General features: G+C 37.2%; 1 protein-coding gene across 13 annotated transcripts in view; it reads left to right on the top strand.

The window, feature by feature from the left end:
- Window positions 1-17,612, top strand: part of huwe1 (HECT, UBA and WWE domain containing 1, E3 ubiquitin protein ligase) — a 39,137-nt gene that overhangs the window by 183 nt on the left and 21,342 nt on the right. For 3 of the 13 annotated variants that reach the window (XM_023956591.1, XM_023956580.1, XM_023956590.1), the window contains exons 2-31: window positions 4,026-4,094; window positions 6,486-6,555; window positions 7,608-7,706; window positions 8,182-8,388; window positions 8,505-8,657; window positions 8,750-8,818; window positions 8,917-8,994; window positions 9,678-9,728; window positions 9,807-9,975; window positions 10,058-10,158; window positions 10,252-10,402; window positions 10,492-10,619; window positions 10,700-10,840; window positions 10,945-11,050; window positions 11,644-11,751; window positions 11,840-11,941; window positions 12,035-12,115; window positions 12,301-12,407; window positions 12,504-12,681; window positions 12,757-12,848; window positions 12,933-13,153; window positions 13,311-13,368; window positions 13,639-13,815; window positions 13,915-14,160; window positions 15,012-15,145; window positions 15,221-15,321; window positions 15,409-15,591; window positions 15,716-15,932; window positions 16,010-16,132; window positions 17,051-17,288. In XM_023956591.1, coding sequence (XP_023812359.1) covers window positions 6,511-6,555; window positions 7,608-7,706; window positions 8,182-8,388; window positions 8,505-8,657; window positions 8,750-8,818; window positions 8,917-8,994; window positions 9,678-9,728; window positions 9,807-9,975; window positions 10,058-10,158; window positions 10,252-10,402; window positions 10,492-10,619; window positions 10,700-10,840; window positions 10,945-11,050; window positions 11,644-11,751; window positions 11,840-11,941; window positions 12,035-12,115; window positions 12,301-12,407; window positions 12,504-12,681; window positions 12,757-12,848; window positions 12,933-13,153; window positions 13,311-13,368; window positions 13,639-13,815; window positions 13,915-14,160; window positions 15,012-15,145; window positions 15,221-15,321; window positions 15,409-15,591; window positions 15,716-15,932; window positions 16,010-16,132; window positions 17,051-17,288 — 3,864 coding nt within the window. In that variant the 5' untranslated portion in view covers window positions 4,026-4,094; window positions 6,486-6,510. Of the gene's footprint in view, window position 1; window positions 175-4,025; window positions 4,095-4,832; window positions 4,932-4,998; window positions 5,079-6,485; window positions 6,556-7,607; window positions 7,707-8,181; window positions 8,389-8,504; window positions 8,658-8,749; window positions 8,819-8,916; window positions 8,995-9,677; window positions 9,729-9,806; window positions 9,976-10,057; window positions 10,159-10,251; window positions 10,403-10,491; window positions 10,620-10,699; window positions 10,841-10,944; window positions 11,051-11,643; window positions 11,752-11,839; window positions 11,942-12,034; window positions 12,116-12,300; window positions 12,408-12,503; window positions 12,682-12,756; window positions 12,849-12,932; window positions 13,154-13,310; window positions 13,369-13,638; window positions 13,816-13,914; window positions 14,161-15,011; window positions 15,146-15,220; window positions 15,322-15,408; window positions 15,592-15,715; window positions 15,933-16,009; window positions 16,133-17,050; window positions 17,289-17,612 lie in introns of those variants that run through there. The other 10 variants (XM_023956581.1, XM_023956585.1, XM_023956589.1 and 7 more) reach the window with 10 other exon arrangements.

Raw genomic sequence — 17,612 nt, forward strand, 5'->3', positions numbered from 1 at the left:
CTTTATTTTACGGGTAAAGTAAGACTCTTCTGCAGTGTGAACCGCCATTTTTAATTTAGCCGTGATCTCGCGAATGGAGCATTGTGCGCAGCTCTAATTGCTAGCCTCTGTTAGCTCGAAACAAATAGCCGGACGGAGCCACAGTTTTCACACGTTGATGTTTTCTGTGTATAGGTATGTGTGCATTTATACGTTCTAAACCTTCTAGTCGTTCAGCAAAAATCTTTAAACACCGTAATGTCGAAACACAAATGTTAATAGTTTAAAACCAAAATGTTGACTTTTTTTATCTGCTAAATAATGTTAGCGGTTAACGCTTCTATCAATCCGAAGTAACGAACGTTAGCGCAAACTGCTAGTAAACCTGGCTAACGTCATGCAATGTTAGCGCCAGTTCTAGCTGCACTGCGCAAGCATAAACTTCAAAAGCGATAAAAAGTCACTTTTTTTAATCCTGCACCAAGAGAGGTAATGGAACGGTTGTTCTATTTATTCATTACAACTCTATGGCTGTGATATCTAGTCTATGGTTCAACATAGTTTATAGCTTCATACATTATGGTTACGACAACCAACCTGCCTTGCTTTTGGCCGGAACCTCATGAATATGTTTACAGGTAGCTTAGCTAGCATGTGTACTTGAAGAATGTGAGGCACGCAGCCAGATGTAAGTAAGAACAAGCAGTGCTTTGAAAATACAATTCATAAGCTACTCGCGTAGCAGTAACCGCATTCAGGCATGTGGCAATGACTAAAGCAACCACATTTACTTAAGTTAAACTAAACATAAATTAAGGAAGTACGACAAGGGTTAAAAAAATGTTACAGCTCTCATTGGATGCGTCAAACTGGTTTAAGTCAGATGTTGCAGATTTTTTTTATCTACTCGTCTAAATGTGCATGTTAAACAGTGAAGTAGTTGAACATCACATTTGCTAAACTGCAACAAAAACAGTTTCTGAAACACAGGAATGTGCTCATAAACACTTTGTTTCATAAACACTTTGGTATAAAGCTGCCTTTAAATTTCGGTATGCTATCGATGTTAAGACCCTTAATAGCTACTGTTAGCAAGAAAATGCTTTATATTTAAGGAGGAATTTGCAATAACATGAGTTTAATATGCTAAATGACTTTTCTTTACTTTTACAATTTTTGGGACTCAAATTATATGGATGTGGGTGTAAAGATCCACACAGAAATCTGATTTGTGTGAAAAGAATTCTGAATCTTTTCTATCACAAAAGTTCTACCATGAAATTGCAATGAAAAGTGGCCATTTTTTTAAGAAAATTTAATGTAATCTAATAGAGACGTGCATTAACTGAGAGATTTGTTGGCGTTTTATGCTGCATTTTAAATCCATCAATTGACTTGCACATAGACTAAAAGAATGAAATGTTAAAAGAGGACCTGTCAGTTTGATATTTGGAAAACGAGTCACCTCCTTTAGCTTCTTTCACCTGATTTATTCCCCTCAGAGAGGCAATTGTAGAATACTGTTATTAATTAAGTGGCATATGTACATAATTAAATTGACTCATCCATTGTTTAATTTTATTGACAATATTACAATGGACATGTGCCCTTTAATATTTTTGGAAGCAGGGAAAAGGTTAAAAACAAAAAAGAAATAACATTTGCTTTGATGGAAACCCCTTAGTTGCATTTGGAGGTTGGAAGATTTCTATTAGAAAAAATAGTTTCTGTGATATATCGCAATATTTCATGTGCCGATACTTGTATCGATTCAAAATGCTGTGAGGACAATATTTATTTAATTATTTATGAGCCTCCTTCAGTGTCAAGGCCCGTACACACCGGGACGAATATTCGCCAGGCGTTTTTCGCCAGCGTTTTTCGCCACGTTTTTCGCCATGTTTTTTGTGTTCACACCCAGGCGATTTTCGCTGACGATGAGCCGAGCGAACATGCAATTTCATTCCCTGACATTTGATGGCGCTTAATGTAAACAGAAATACTCCTGTACACAAGGTGGCGCTGCGCAACTTTACGCTTCTTAAAGTCGCTTTTCCCTCAGAAGAAGAGAGCAAGTATTTACGTGCTTGTCAGAATCATACAAAGAAAACATGAATATTTCAAGCACCAGTAGCTCCAACTGGTGCTTGGTTCGGGGATATTTTAGAATGTCCGTCATTATTTCTTCACGGCAGTGTAGATGCAACTCGGCGTCTATCTTCTTCGCTGGTATGTGTGCTCAGCAAGGCAGTTTTGTGTTTGAGCGCCCCCAAGTTGTGTTTTACTGTAACTTCAGAAGCTCCAGACACATGTGCAAAAGCGCCATTCTCATTGGTCGAATAGATTTCGACGCGAGGCGTCAAAAAAAAAAACGAACCCGAGGCGTTTTTTTTTTTTTTTTTTTTTGACGCGTGGCGTTTTTTCGCGTCGGTGTGCACACTCTCATTGGTGCCCTTTGTTTAGTCACGAGGCGTTAAACGTCGGCGAAAATCGCCGGCGAAATTCGTCCCGGTGTGAACGGGCCTTTAGACTCTTGTTTTCCACCTAAAGCTCCAGCCACTAGTTGGCAGCACCACAAACTGAGAGTCTTTGAACAGCTCTACATCGTACAAAAGAACTAGAAGATCTCAGAGAAGCAGCCTGTTTTGTTGTTATGAGACATGAACTACTTAGTTTTTACTTAAGATGGGTATCAAACCGAAACTCTGTGCCATGTTGCTGCCAGTAACAAATAAAAACGCGGATTGCGGTGTTTTGTAGCGGCTCAGATAAGAACGTGTGAAGCAGTGCATCTGCACAGCGGCAAATGCACGTAGCATTGGAAAATAGCTAAATGATATTGGCAAAACCAGCAACAGTCTTGCAGAATCTCCTAGCAATAAATTCTAGTTTGTACATCAAAGGGATGTGTAAAACTCTCTAAAAAAAAAAAAAAAAAAAAAAGGCCAACTTTGTGGCGATGACCGGTACTAGTTAACGTCTGCATGTGCGAAAAAGCGAGGCTACAGTGTTGCAGTGCAGACTGTCATGTGAGCAAAGCATCTTTGCCACATTAAAGCACTCTCCTTCATCCTGTTATGCTGCCTCATCATCACACTTAATTGTTTCTGGAAAGAATTGTTTTTTCCCTTTGTTTTTTAAGCACCATTCAGGCTCGTGAACCATTTTAAAGTACTGGAGAAGCTACATTAAGCAATATTGAAAATACACAACACTTTATTTCCTCAATCATACTTTTATAACCTCATTGGTTAAGGCACATTCATTCCATTTTTTTTCTCTTGTACTGAAATATATTTTTTTGTGGAAATCAGACAATGTTGACTGTTCCCTTTTTATATATTTTAATTTACCAAAGCACTATGAATTTGCTTGGGTAAAAGCAACTTGTATATGAAATACAGTTGCAGTGCTAAATATTGTGATCATTAAATAAATTGAATTTGACAATTTTATTACAATTGAAGACTTATTGAAATTCAGGTAGATTTTTTTTTCTAAGTCACATTTTTTAAAAATAAGAAAGAAATGTATTCCGATACAATATCGGGATACATATCGTATCGCCAGTCTTGCCAATAAACACCCCTAATTTCTATGGTTTGCAGGTTTAAATCGGTGGTTAGTTTTCTTATGTGGGTTGCAGGATTTTAAGATTACTATTTAGGAAAAAAAACATGGAATTAGGCAAAGTCTTTGTGATTGCCGTCATCAATTTTTTAAGTTAAGTAGTATGGACTATTTTGATTTTTGATTTTGAAAGTGTTCATTTAAAGCAATCAAATAAGAACAATTCACAAAAATGATAGAATCATCTGTTATACATTCATACAATGATGTGACTTTCAAAATCAAAGGGATCAAGCTAGTTTGGATCTAGGTGCAAGTAGGTTATCAGTATTGCCTAGAACATACAGAACTTTACATTAACTGTAATTTTTGTGTTTTAATAGAAATTATATTATGGATTTTCAAGATAGGGTTGTAATGCATATTTTTAGTGTATGTGCTTAAACATCCCTAATGCCGTTACTTTTACTTTTTAGATTGTTTCAGAAGCTGCATTGCAGACTGAGAAAGAGGATGTTGGAGTTGTTGAGCCAAAACAATTTCTGGTATGGGCTGCTGGCATGTTTTCTTTATCTACAAGTAAATTGCTATGGTTATGTGGTACAATGCTTTAACATATGAATTATAATTTGAATTAAGATTTATAGGCATGTATGTAAAGACATATATGGAATTTGTTTTGGCATCTGGAACTGCTTGTGCCAAGAAATAATTCCTACCTGAAAATGTCCAAAATTCTATTAAATAATAAAAACTATTTGTAGGGTGCTAATATTGTATGAACAAACTAAGAAATGTCTAATTTCTATATGCTGTACAGACAGCACAGCTTTCTTGACACAGATTATTTTCACAATTTTATTTTCAGATTTTTGGCATCATTTAAAAAAAAGGCATCCGTGTACAATTGTGTTTCTAGTTTAATAGGTTAAAGTGAATGTTATTTTATTTTTAGATTGTAAGAAAAATATTGAATGGGTCAGGTGTGGAACCTAGTTAGTAAAATACTAGTAAAAGATTAGTGATATGTATTTGCTGTTGCTGATTTGTTGTGGGATATGAGAAAAACATGCACATACTTTAGACTTGATGGACAACTTTGGATTGGCATACTGTAAATTGTGACAATTGGCAGCATTTCTACAATGGTGCAAGTAGTTTATTACTTCATATTGTGTAGGATTTACTTGTGTGCACGTGATGCGCCTCCCTCCCCCCACACTGACATTCATTTCGGTAGACCCTATTAATGCTGCCTGTAGGACATTTTAAAACTCGTGCACAAGTTTCAGATGTGTGCTTGTTACTGCAGAATGGTTTGGCGTTAACGTGATGGATTGCGCAAATTACTTATTGATCAATATGCATCGATTTAGACAGTGGTGGGTATTTATTCCCAACAGTAACGTTTTTCACTTTTTGTACACAACCCAGTCATGATGACTGTGCCAACTGCTAGTGTGAAGTACTGAAACAAACGCAGAAATCGCAACACGGCGGAGGGATGGATACATTTCGTATTTAACTCGGTACCTTGTATTTAATTTCTTGAAAAAAAAAGAACAAAATCAAAAGTCTTGTGTCACGTTTACAAGTGTGAGAATGATTCAGCTTGTTATTCAGTGTTTCCGCTTGCTAGTCAAACCAATAGTAGCTAAGCTAGCAATCGTGCTAGCTAGCGCGTGCCCGGTTGTGTAGCTTCAATGCGAACAGACTTAATCTTAGTTTTAAAGTGTTTAATCGTTCGATGTATATTTAATACACCAAAGCATCTGCCGCTTCGCACTAACTTTGTTGAAAAGGAAAGGGAGGTTAGTACAGCGTTTGGAAAGTCCGGCTTTTGTTGCGGCCTGTAGAGCCCCGGTCTAAATTAGTCGGGTATTACTTTAACTTGATAAATCTGAGTATGTAGTCTGACAACTGTGGCACATGTAAGTAGACAAATGGTCTTAACTTGGTTGATATCCGCGCATGCATGTGCTGTTTACAATGTCTTACATGGGTGGGATCTGACGGTGTTTAAAGGTACAATGAGTTTGTATTTTATAGCATTTGCTAAATTACCGGTAGCCCAGTGTTAGCTGTTCAGAGGTTAAAATATCACCCGCCGCAAATGGTTAAAGCGAATTTACAGTTATTTGGGGATTGAAATGTGTCTTTTTTTTTAGTCATTATGTTAGGTATTCACAAAGGGAACGTTCGCAACTACCAACTGTGATTCTGTTTGGGAATAGTAACTTGTTTTTGTGAGGTAAATAACGATTTGCTGTTGGCTAGTCGTGTACTGTTGGCTAATATCTTCTTTAGAAGAACGTTTGTAAGTCGAACCGATTTTAGATTTGGAACATGGTTGGTTAGAATATAAATTTTCTTAATTCTTCTCAATTCTCAAGTTTACGTGTCGTTTTAGATCTGTAAATTGAGCTCAAATTGGTTAAATTAATTTTCAGTTACAGCTAACTACTAGCAAATGTACTGCATTGAAATGTGCTGGTGACTATACATTTTCATAAAGTACTATAAATTCCGTTTTTCAAGCATGTGGCAAAGACATTAGTTGCTAGATATTTTTAGGTGAATTGTACTTTTGTTTTTTGGTTAACTTGCAAAAAAAGTCATCGATATTTTCTTTGCAAACAAATCTTTGTTTTTTTTTCTTTTGTTTGCTATATATATATATATATATATATATATATATATATATATATATATATATATATATATATATATATATATATATATATATATCCCCCCCCCCCCCCCCCCCCAGACTACAAGATGATTTCTGTGTCATGGTGCAGCTTGACATGTTTAACTCAAGCTGCTATTTTTAAATATAGTATGGCTGATACATGTCTGGGCTTTATTTTCTATTGTAGTGTTTGTTTTTAGATAAACTAAAAGTTATGTTTTATTTGTCGTTCTTTGCATAAAAGGAGCAGAAAATAAAGATCATCAAAAATGAAGGTTGACAGAAGCAAGTTAAAGAAAACCCCTACAGAAGCTGTAAGTATACACAGTGTCTGCTTTCCTGTTTTATTTCAATATAAATTCTCACCAGTCTCTGTTATTAAAAGATGGTCCTCTAGTTGTGCTTACAGTGAGATCTCCTTTAAAAATGAACAATCGTATTGTAAAATTTCACTTGCAGGCTAATAAAACATATTTACATAGCACATATTGTAGATTAAGACTTGTTTAAGAATGTTTGGTAACTTGATTTCTTCTGATTGGTTGTGGCTTGCTTTTCGAATCTTACATTGTACTAAAAGCAGTTTCCAAACACAAACTGCTGTTACTTTTCAGTATTGGTAGTGTTGTTTTTATTGTTGTTACTTGACAAAATCTATCCAATAAAGTAAAATGACTATCATATCCTCCTATAATTCTTTGCTGAAATGTTATAAGCTAATATTTGACAAGTAATTTATATATTACATCAGAAAAAATATTAACTTCTATCCAAAGTTTCATTTAAAAGTCCAAGATTTTTTTGTATTGAGTTCTAACCTTACCCTTCTATCTATGAATCTGTTAGATGTCCTTGAAAAATACTTAGATGTTGATAAACAAAAGTTGTTTGACAGAAACAAGTGGGAGACAGGGGTTCTAATAGAGATGTATTCATCAGTAGCTAATCTTGTGCTCACAAGTCAGTTTTGCCTTTTCTCCCCATCACATTATGAAGTATAGCAGACTTTTCATATAGCGACAAACATATTTATACACCTACAAGATTATTGTGCACATGCCACTGAGATTAAAAATGGCTCCAAGTATTGTTTACAAAATAGAATCATCACTAACTGATGTAGGAGAGAAAATCTTAAAAATGAAGATAGATATAAGAATGTTCTCAAATATTATAAGCTTTTACTGTTGGAGTAAAGAACCTAAACACTATATCAGTCATAATGGTTAACTGTCATTCTTTGATGGTTACTGTCTGATTCTTTTTAAACTTCAAACATGAAAAAACATAGAGCACTGATGTTGATGTTAAATTCTTTTTGTTTTTCTTTTTTTAAAATGTCACCTATCTGCTTTTGATTCAACAGCCGGCTGACTGCAGGATACTTATAGACAAGCTCAAGGCATGCAGTGATGACCAACTTCTGGTTGAACTGCAACACATCAAGACCTGGAACATTGGCAAGGTAAGCAGCAAAGGATAGGTTCATGTTTAAAGTGCACTCTCAGTTTTTTGTTCTTTGAATAATTTGAAAGCTCAATTTTTACTTTGTTGTTGTACTTCACCCAATAAAAAAAGAAAATGTTTGAAAATTGCCTTTTGGGCTGCATACTGAGGGAAAATACTAAATGGATTACTGCAAACGTTAGAGAACCTGTTTGACAGGCGTAGGGTCTTACTCCAAAAAAAGAATTTATATATATATAAAGTACACTTAATAGATCTAACAAAGACTTGAGACTAAAAATCCACCATTTCATTTGCACTTTTTAGTCTTTAGATTATCTTTAAAATGTAGAATTCAAGTTTCAATATACTAATTTCTCTAATGGAGCAATGCTAGGAGTACGTTTCATGTTACCTTGTGACATATTTGTTCAAGTTTTCAGGGGTCTGACAAGCCACTGTCACCTTGAATGATTTTTTTTTTTAATCAACAGTGTGAGCTCTACCATTGGGTGGATTTGCTTGATCGCTTTGATGGGATTCTGTGCGATGCAGGCCAGACGGTGGAGAATATGTCATGGCTGCTAGTTTGTGACCGTCCAGAAAATGGACAGCTCAAAGCTTTGCTTTTGGCAGTTCTCAACTTCACAGCTCTGCTTATTGAATACAGCTTCTCTAGGCATCTCTACAGCTCCATAGAGGTAAGCCATACAAGTTGTAGAACTTTTCTCTAGATTGGTTACTTAAAAAAAAAAAAAAGTGTGACAACATGCTAATTTTGTCTTTTTTTATTTCCACCCCCTTTTTTTTTTTACAGCACTTAACCAACTTGTTAGCCTCATGTGACATGCAAGTTGTCCTGTCTGTTCTGAACCTACTCTATGTGTTCAGTAAGCGCTCCAACTATATCACCAGGCTTGGGTCTGATAAAAGGACCCCTCTTCTGGCCCGTCTGCAACACCTGGCGGAGGTTTAGCGATTGTTTCCATTTTGCAAAAAATCTAAATGTCCCTCAGGAAATAAAACTCATCATTTTTTTTCCTGTTGCCTTCTGTTATGCAGAGCTGGGGAGGAAAAGAGAATGGCTTTGGTCTTGCTGAATGCTGCAGGGATCTGCCTTTGGCAGTAAGTGTGCGTGTACAGTGTGTGTGATATCTTTGATTGATTTGTCATCATTTTTATGAATGACAATATTAAAAAAATATTTTCGTTTGCTTGTTCATGAGCAGAAGTATCCTCCCAGTGCCACCACGCTGCATTTTGAGTTCTATGCTGAACCGGCCTCAGAGGTTAAACTGGACAGAAAGGTAAAAGCCAAGATATTTAGTTCAAGTGCAACCTGCATGTTATCATGACAAGCTACTTCATCTTTTATGAAAATTTAGCTAATATTTTTCTAAAATACCTAAATTTACACTATCACAATACCAGTTTTCATTTTAGGCTGAAAAGGGTGAGCTTGTTTGAAAAGGTTTAGGACCGCAGTTAAGCTAAGAAGGCTTGAACTAAAAAGTTGATTGACACAGCACTTTATTTGAAAGGTTTGAAGATTATGTTGCCTTTGGTTTTTGGATATTTGTATCATATATTGAATTAATGTCAAGGCTAATTGTGAAATGTTATCGCTAAAGCATCAGTTGGTTGCAATTTTACATTTTTTATAATAAAGTAAGAGTTGATACTTCACAAGCTTAAATATAGTTTTATCTTTATACTTTAAAATGCACCTGTGCTATGTTGGGGTTAAAGATTGATCTTTTATACACTTGAATGGAAAAATAAGAATGTGAATGTCAAAGAAAGGGGCCTTTTAACATTATCATTAAGTTATTTTATTTTAAAATATAAATATTGTCTTTCTGTAAACTTTCAAATATGCATTCATTAAAGCAAATATCTTCAGGTTGATGTTTCAGTTTTAACATTTTAATATCCCACCTTCCTTTCGAATATATGTATTTTTTAATTCTTATTTACTTTATTTTTTCAGCAGTCAAGTAGTAACACACTACACTATATCCACATTGAGCAGCTTGACAAGGTACAGTAAAAATGGTCATTACCAGGTCATTTACCACTGTGGTTCATGTTCTTATACATGGATTTCTTTACTTTTAAGATTTCAGAAAGTCCATCTGAGATCATGGAGTCGCTGACGGCGATGTATAACATCCCCAAAGACAAGCAAACCCTCCTGTTCACACACATTCGATTAGCTCATGGTTTTTCAAACCACAAGAAAAGACTACAAGCTGTTCAGGCTCGTCTACATGCCATCTCTATCTTGGGTTAGTAGAACCACTTTTTATTTATTTCTATTTTTAAATCTTCTCAGAGTTTTCCTATAAATGTAAACCACTTTCTTTTTAGTTTATTCAAACGCACTCCAAGAGTCAGCCAACAGTATTCTGTATAATGGCTTGATAGAGGAGCTGGTGGATGTTCTACAGATAACAGATAAACAGCTTGTGGTAAGGATTATTTTTACTATAATTGTTTGAATATAATACCATTCCCCCAAAAATGTACTTATTTGTTACTCAATTTTTTTTTTTTTTTTTAAGGATATCAAGGCAGCATCTTTGCGCACTTTAACTTCAATTGTTCATCTTGAGAGGACGCCCAAGCTTTCCAACATTATTGACTGCACTGGCACAGCATCCTATCATGGATTCTTGCCTGTGTTGGTGCGCAACTGCATACAAGCAATGATCGGTGAGAGTGTGTTTTTTATAATATAATTTACCAGGAAAAGGAGGTAAATGTAACAGAAGCCTTTTCATCTGTGTCTGATTTGTTTTTAGATCCAGTCATAGAACCCTACCCGCATCAGTTTGCCACAGCACTTTTCTCATTCCTTTACCACCTGGCAAGCTATGATGCTGGAGGCGAAGCTCTCGTTTCCTGTGGCATGATGGAAGCTCTGTTGAAAGTATGTGCCAGTATTTGCACTATCACCAGGCAGTGTCTTCTGAGAAATAATTCTATGGTTTTTGTTTTTTTACTTTGAAGGTGATCAAGTTTTTAGGTGATGAGCAAGATCAAATCACCTTTGTGACGAGAGCAGTGCGGGTTGTGGATCTGATAACCAACCTCGACATGGCTGCCTTTCAATCCCACAGCGGCCTTTCAATTTTCATCTGCAGGCTCGAGGTGAGTTAAAACACATGTACCCGTGCTTTACTGACACAGCTTTTAAAAGTCTTTAAAAAGCCTTTTGTCTACCTAATTCTCTTTCGTTCATATTTCTTATTTAGCATGAAGTGGACCTATCACGGAAAGAGTGCCCTTTTGTTATCAAGCCAAAGATCCAAAGGCCCAGCGCCGCAGTTGAGTCAGAGGACATGGACACAGACATGGACAGTAAGTTCAATAAAAAAAAAAGGAAAAATTCTTGTTTTTATACATAAAAAGCTCGTAATGTCATTTTTGTTCAGAATAAAGTTTTAAATATACACACACAGACAAGTCACTCCTAACATGAAAAGTCAGTTGAATGACCACCGTAGGTAGATCCATTTACTAGAAATGTTGTTCTACCTCTGAGGTGTGGGGTTTTTTTGTTTTGTTTTTTAAGAACCTCCTTCTGAGAATACAAAAGATCAGTCTCAAGATCATAAAGAATTTTGGACTAAACCAGCAGTAATAATCTGGTTTCAATAATTTCTTATTTTTCCAGGACACTGTTCCAAGTTGATTAGCCTTTAACTTATAGTCCTTTGAACATTTTGAAGTCAGTTCATACCACTTAAATAGAAAATAACCATAAGCTCTGTGCATTTCATTTCAAAATCAATGTATGATAATTACTAAAGATTCAATTGCTTTTAATGTCCTTTTATTGGTACTTATCAAATCCTTCATCTCTTAAACACTTTGTTTGTTTGTTCTTAACTACAAGGTTGCAAAGTTTGCTTTGATTGCTGTCGATTTGTAAATAAAATTGATGCTCTCAGTGTCCGAAGTTGCCATGGAGAGCAGCCCAGGACCATCTACTTCTTCAAGTTCCAGACCAGAGTCAGACTACCGAGCACAGAGCAGCTCCGCTAATGCACCTCGTGCAGGTACTTGCATGGGAACTCACAGGAAAAAAAAACCTCTGTTCTCAGTTTCACAACCTGCTGTCTCATTTATATAAATCTGGCTCCTCAGGTATACAGTGTATCCCCCAGAGAGCAGCTCTGTTGAAGTCGATGCTAAATTTTTTAAAGAAAGCCATTCAGGACCCTGCCTTTTCTGATGGCATTCGCCATGGTGAGTTATTTTTCCCCACTTGAAGCAAAAATGGAAGATTGTTTGCAAATTTTTTCTTTCATGTATTTAAATATGTGCTTTTTGTATTCTAAGTTATGGATGGATCATTGCCTACCTCACTTAAACACATCATCAGTAATGCAGAGTATTATGGCCCTTCACTGTTTCTCTTGGGTGAGTTCAGTCACATTTTATCTAAAGAGGTGTGGTTTGTTATACTTTGAATTTAACTAAGCAAGAATTGGAAAAGCATTCTGTCCGACTCTAGCTAATATTTTCTCTTGTTTTAAATTATTTATCCTGTGTGTTATAGTAATTTTCTAATTATTTGTTTTCTCTGGACTGTTTTTGTCTTTCAGCCACAGAGGTGGTGACAGTTTTTGTGTTCCAGGAGCCATCCTTGCTCTCCTCTTTGCAGGATAATGGTCTCACAGATGTCATGTTACATGCCCTCCTCATAAAAGATGTTAGTAGCGTGTGTAATTATTCTTATTTTACATTTTAGTGCAGTGTGATTCTGAGGTGTAAACTGGTTGGAATTAAACAAAATAATGTTTTTCAGGTTCCTGCCACCCGTGAGGTGCTGGGTTCCCTTCCCAATGTGTTCAGTGCCCTGTGTCTGAATGCAAGAGGCCTGCACTCTTTTGTTCAGTGCCAGCCCTTTGAGCGTCTCTTTAAAGTGCTTTTGTCCCCTGACTATCTGCCTGCCATGCGACGGCGTCGCAGCTCTGACCCTTTGGGTGAGTTTATCTCTTTGCACTTCTTAATATTCTAATTTATGACACTTCTGATGTAACGGCTGTTTTTCGCCTCAGGGGACACTGCATCCAATTTAGGCAGTGCTGTGGATGAGCTCATGAGGCACCAGCCTACTCTGAAGACAGATGCCACTACTGCCATTATAAAGGTAATGTGTTTTTATTCTTTACACTTTGTCAAGTTTCACCACATTTGCCCTTTGAATTGCATTAAAATCCTATTATTGTTGCAGTTGTTGGAGGAAATCTGCAACTTGGGCCGAGCTCCTGAGTACATCTGCCAGAAGCCGTCCATCCAGAAGGCAGACGGCACAGTGGCCGTTCCACCAGCACGCTCCAGTCACGCAGCCGAGGAAGCTTCAAGTGAAGATGAAGAGGAAGAGGAGGCCCTCCACACATTCAGCCAGCAGCAAGGAGAACCAGAGAGCAACAGACAGTCAGTGCCACTTGAACTGTATGATACTAAGTACACAGTACAACAGAATAACTTTTTCTTTCTTTTTTTTAAATTATATATTTTTAGTATACACTTTTTAAAATATAAATATTAATGTACTAACCTTTAATAGTTGTTGTATTTAGGATTGTTCGTAATATGCGTGTTTTTGCAGGGTGGTAGGCACTGAGGAGCGAATCCCCATTCCCTTGATGGATTACATTCTGAACGTGGTGAGTTACAAATCTTTGACATAAATAGCCTTTCTATCAGCACAGTATTATGTTTTGACTATTTGAACTGAAAGACTTGCATTTACATTGTCATACATGTGCGGCTGCAGCTTATTTTTGACATGAAATTATTTGCATAAGATTGAAATTCATTTAAAAAAGGAGCTTTTTATTCTATATTGAAGTATTTCGTTCATTGCATACCTCCGTGTCAAATAAGTAATGGAGTCTTGTTCTGGTTAACTGTATTGCTGCTCCTGTGTTTCACAGATGAAGTTTGTAGAATCCATTCTAAGCAACAACACCACCGATGATCATTGTCAGGAGTTTGTCAACCAGAAAGGGCTGCTTCCTTTGGTTTCTATATTGGGGCTGCCCAACTTGCCCATAGACTTCCCAACTTCAGCAGCCTGTCAAGCTGTTGCTGGTGTTTGCAAGTCCATTTTGGTGGGAATAGAAACTTACTACAATATAAATATCTATTTTTTTGAGAATGCTACACTTTAATAATGCTGTAATGCTTTCCTCCTAAATTCTTCCTTATAGACACTTTCACATGAGCCTAAGGTACTCCAGGAGGGCCTGTGTCAGTTGGACAGTATTTTGACATCTTTAGAGCCTCTTCATCGACCAATTGAGATGCCTGGAGGCTCTGTGCTCTTAAGAGAACTGGCGTGTGCAGGCCATGTCACCGATGCCACATTGTCAGCCCGTGCTACTCCTCTTCTACACGCTCTGACTGCAGCTCACGCCTACATCCTTATGTTTGTCCACACTTGCAGAGTCGGACAGGTAAATATACATTTTTTAAATCATGATTAGGCCTGCACAATAAATAACAAATTTACCGTTATCGCTATATCAAGCTGTGCAATATGCATATCGCAAAAGACGACAAAATAATGGTAACCTTAGATGTGCTAAAACAATCTTTTGGCATCTTGTAGTATTTAATAAATCAAAGCATTTTATGCATTTGATCAATCAGTTGGTTCCCCTCATGTTGTTGACCAATCACACTGCGCTCTTTTATGTTAGATGCCTACTTCCTATGTAGACGAGGGTCACTTGGAGTGTAATTGTAGTTATGTTGACTCTCATTCAAATTAAACTTCTGCAGTGAAATGGAAATTATGTTTTTAGTTTTGCTATCTGTTCATGTATCCCAAGTTACATCTTCATCGTAATATTAATTAGTAATTTTTTACTCATATTGTGCAAGTCTAATAATGATGATTATTTAATAATTCCTATATGGGATCTAGTCTTTGATGATGATATTCCAATTATTTGACAATTTGACTCCAACAATGTCTTTCTTTGTGGAGGATGATTCTGATGCTTTTCCACGGATAATTGAAATAAAGTTATGTGATTATGTCAATGAAAGATGAGTGCAATTGGGGGAGGGAAGGGGCCTCTCTTCTTGAGTTTTTTTGTCAGACTTTATAAACAAAAACACGAGTTGAGAAAAATACTCGAATTAACATTGTTGTGGATTTTTAGCTGTAATTTACAATAGAAACACCCACTCTATAACTGTTCTTTTTTTCTTTTTAACACTTGCTGTATACATTTCTTATGCATGCTTAGTTATGTTAAATACATGCAGAAGGTATGACTAGGTTTTGTTTTTGTTCTAGAGTGAGATCAGAGCGATTTCAGTCAACCAGTGGGGCTCCCAGCTGGGTCTGAGTGTTCTTAACAAGCTTAGTCAGCTCTACTGCTCACTGGTGTGGGAGAGCACGGTGTTGTTGTCTCTTTGCACTCCCAACAGGTTGGTCTAAAATTTTCTCACCTTCACTTGAACTGTACATTTGGCAGTATTCCTCTCAATAATGTTTTTGAACAGTCTGCCTCCAGGATGTGAATTTGGTCAGGCTGACATGCAGAAACTTGTACCCAAAGAGGAGAGGCCATCTGGCACTACCGCTTCTGGTTCTAGGAGAACTGGTAATGGATGATAGTTTTCTCAAATTTTCACTGCGTGCTGTAAAGCACATTTTTCAATTACGGTTTGTGTCATTGGCTTGAACTTAGCAGAAACAGACTCCGTGTCCCTGGATTCCTCTGGCGGTGGTCTGTTGGAAGGCATGTGTCTTGATGGGGACAGCTTGGCTCCTATGGAAACGGATGAACCCTCAGCTTCTGACCAGAAGACTAAGTCCAAGCTGACTCCAGCTATGGCCACTCGCATCAAGCAAATCAAGCCTCTACTCTCTGGTGAGTTTGGATCCATAGTGCATGCAGCAACTTCTTACATTTTCGTTTGAAAACTGCTTTGCTTCTCTTTTTATTTCTAAAACAAAATATTTACTATATTTCTGAACTGCTTGGGTATTTGCAGCTTCATCTAGATTAGGTAGAGCTCTTGCTGAGCTTTTTGGTCTACTGGTGAAGTTGTGCGTAGGCTCTCCAGTGCGCCAACGTCGCTCCCACCATGCCACAAGTACAGGCACCACCCCTACACCTGCTGCAAGGGCAACTGCTTCTGCCCTCACCAAGCTGCTCACAAAGGGTCTGAGCTGGCAGCCTCCACCTTACACTCCCACACCTCGCTTCAGGTAAAAAAAAAAGTTTGTTTCTTCCTGTTTGCTTATGAAATTATAGAGTACTGAATGTTTAATTTTTTTTCTGGCAGGCTGACCTTCTTCATCTGCTCAGTGGGCTTCACATCTCCAATGCTCTTTGATGAGAGGAAGTACCCCTACCACCTCATGCTGCAAAAGTTCTTTTGCTCTGGAGGACACGATGCCTTATTTGAGTAAGCTTTTGAAGTTTAAAACAATGCAACAGTCTTCCTGTACCACTTCTTTACCCATTTAGCCCCACTACACTGTGTGTATAAATTGAACCATCACAGCAGGTTGTTATATTCTGTATCATCTCATTAGACAGTCAAAGAGCCAGGAGAGCGAAAAAAATGAAGAGCTTGCCTTTCTGATGAAGTTTTGTTTGGAATAATCTTATAAGGTTTATTTTATAATAAGCATAACATCACCATTTGGCTTAAAGCTGCTTGGCCTTTTTGCTGGCAATGATAAACTGTTTTTATTCAGATGAAGTTGGGAAGCAGGGGGGGGAAGCAGGCAGAACTTGACATAAAACCATGTTCTAAACTATTTCTGACGGGTACAAGCAAAATTGCATTCTTTGCTCCTGAGTAGGAATCTGTTTGGCCCTTTTTTCCACAATTTTAAGTAAAATAGTTTGCTGCTGTGAAGAACATTGTGCAGTGATGTCATCTGCTGTAATTGTATGTTTACGGTCTGAAGCCGACCTCACTTTTGTTAACTGAAGGAGGTATCGATCCTCCTGTTTTGATGGAGGCCTGCAGGGATAAGTATGAAAGGAGCGACTTGCAAGAGAATTGAATGCAATCACAGGTTCTGTGAAAGTGGGAAAAGGTATTGATGGTAGAAAAGGATTGGAACAAAAACACATATTTTCTTCCATTTATGGCTGATAGTGTCTAGTATGACTTTCAAATAAATGCCTCTAATTTTGGAATTTATATTAAGGATGACAAATTTAATAGTCACAGTTGAGGTGAATGTTTTAAAGTTGTATATTCAGCTGTTTTAAATCAGCATAACAAACTGTCAGTGTTGTGACAGCTGTCTTCTCTGATCTCAAGATATTTTAGAAATGCAAATTCATTGATTCTCCTTATTTCGTGTAGAACATTCAACTGGGCGCTGTCCATGGGTGGGAAAGTACCCGTCTCTGAGGGTCTGGAACATGTCGATCTACCAGATGGGACTGGGGAGTTCCTGGATGCCTGGTTGATGCTGGTGGAGAAGATGGTTAATCCAAGCACTGTGCTGGACTCTCCTCACTCCCTGCCTGCTAAAATGCCAGGGATCACTCCCACCACGCCCCAGTTCAGTGCTCTTCGCTTCCTTATAGTCACCCAAAAGGTCAGTATTTTCAAACACAAGTAGACTGAACTATTCCTTGCAATTTCAAATTATAATACTTGCAATAAGTATTTACTTACAAATGAATATTGCACCAAGAAGAGATATATTTTTCTTAATTATAGAACCACGGAACTGATGTGTTGTAGAGTTTGATGGCTGTGACAAAGATTTTAAGTAATGCTTTTTTTTCTTCACTGAGAAAGCATCTAAAAGCCAACTAGCCTCCTCATCTCACTGTGGTATTGGGGTTGGGTGGGGTTCTACATATTAGTCAGGCATTTTCATATTGCCTTTGACTGCTAAAATGTGATGGTCTGGTAC

This window comes from Oryzias latipes, chromosome 7 (genome assembly GCF_002234675.1).
Source record: "Oryzias latipes chromosome 7, ASM223467v1".
Lineage (NCBI taxonomy): Eukaryota > Metazoa > Chordata > Actinopteri > Beloniformes > Adrianichthyidae > Oryzias > Oryzias latipes.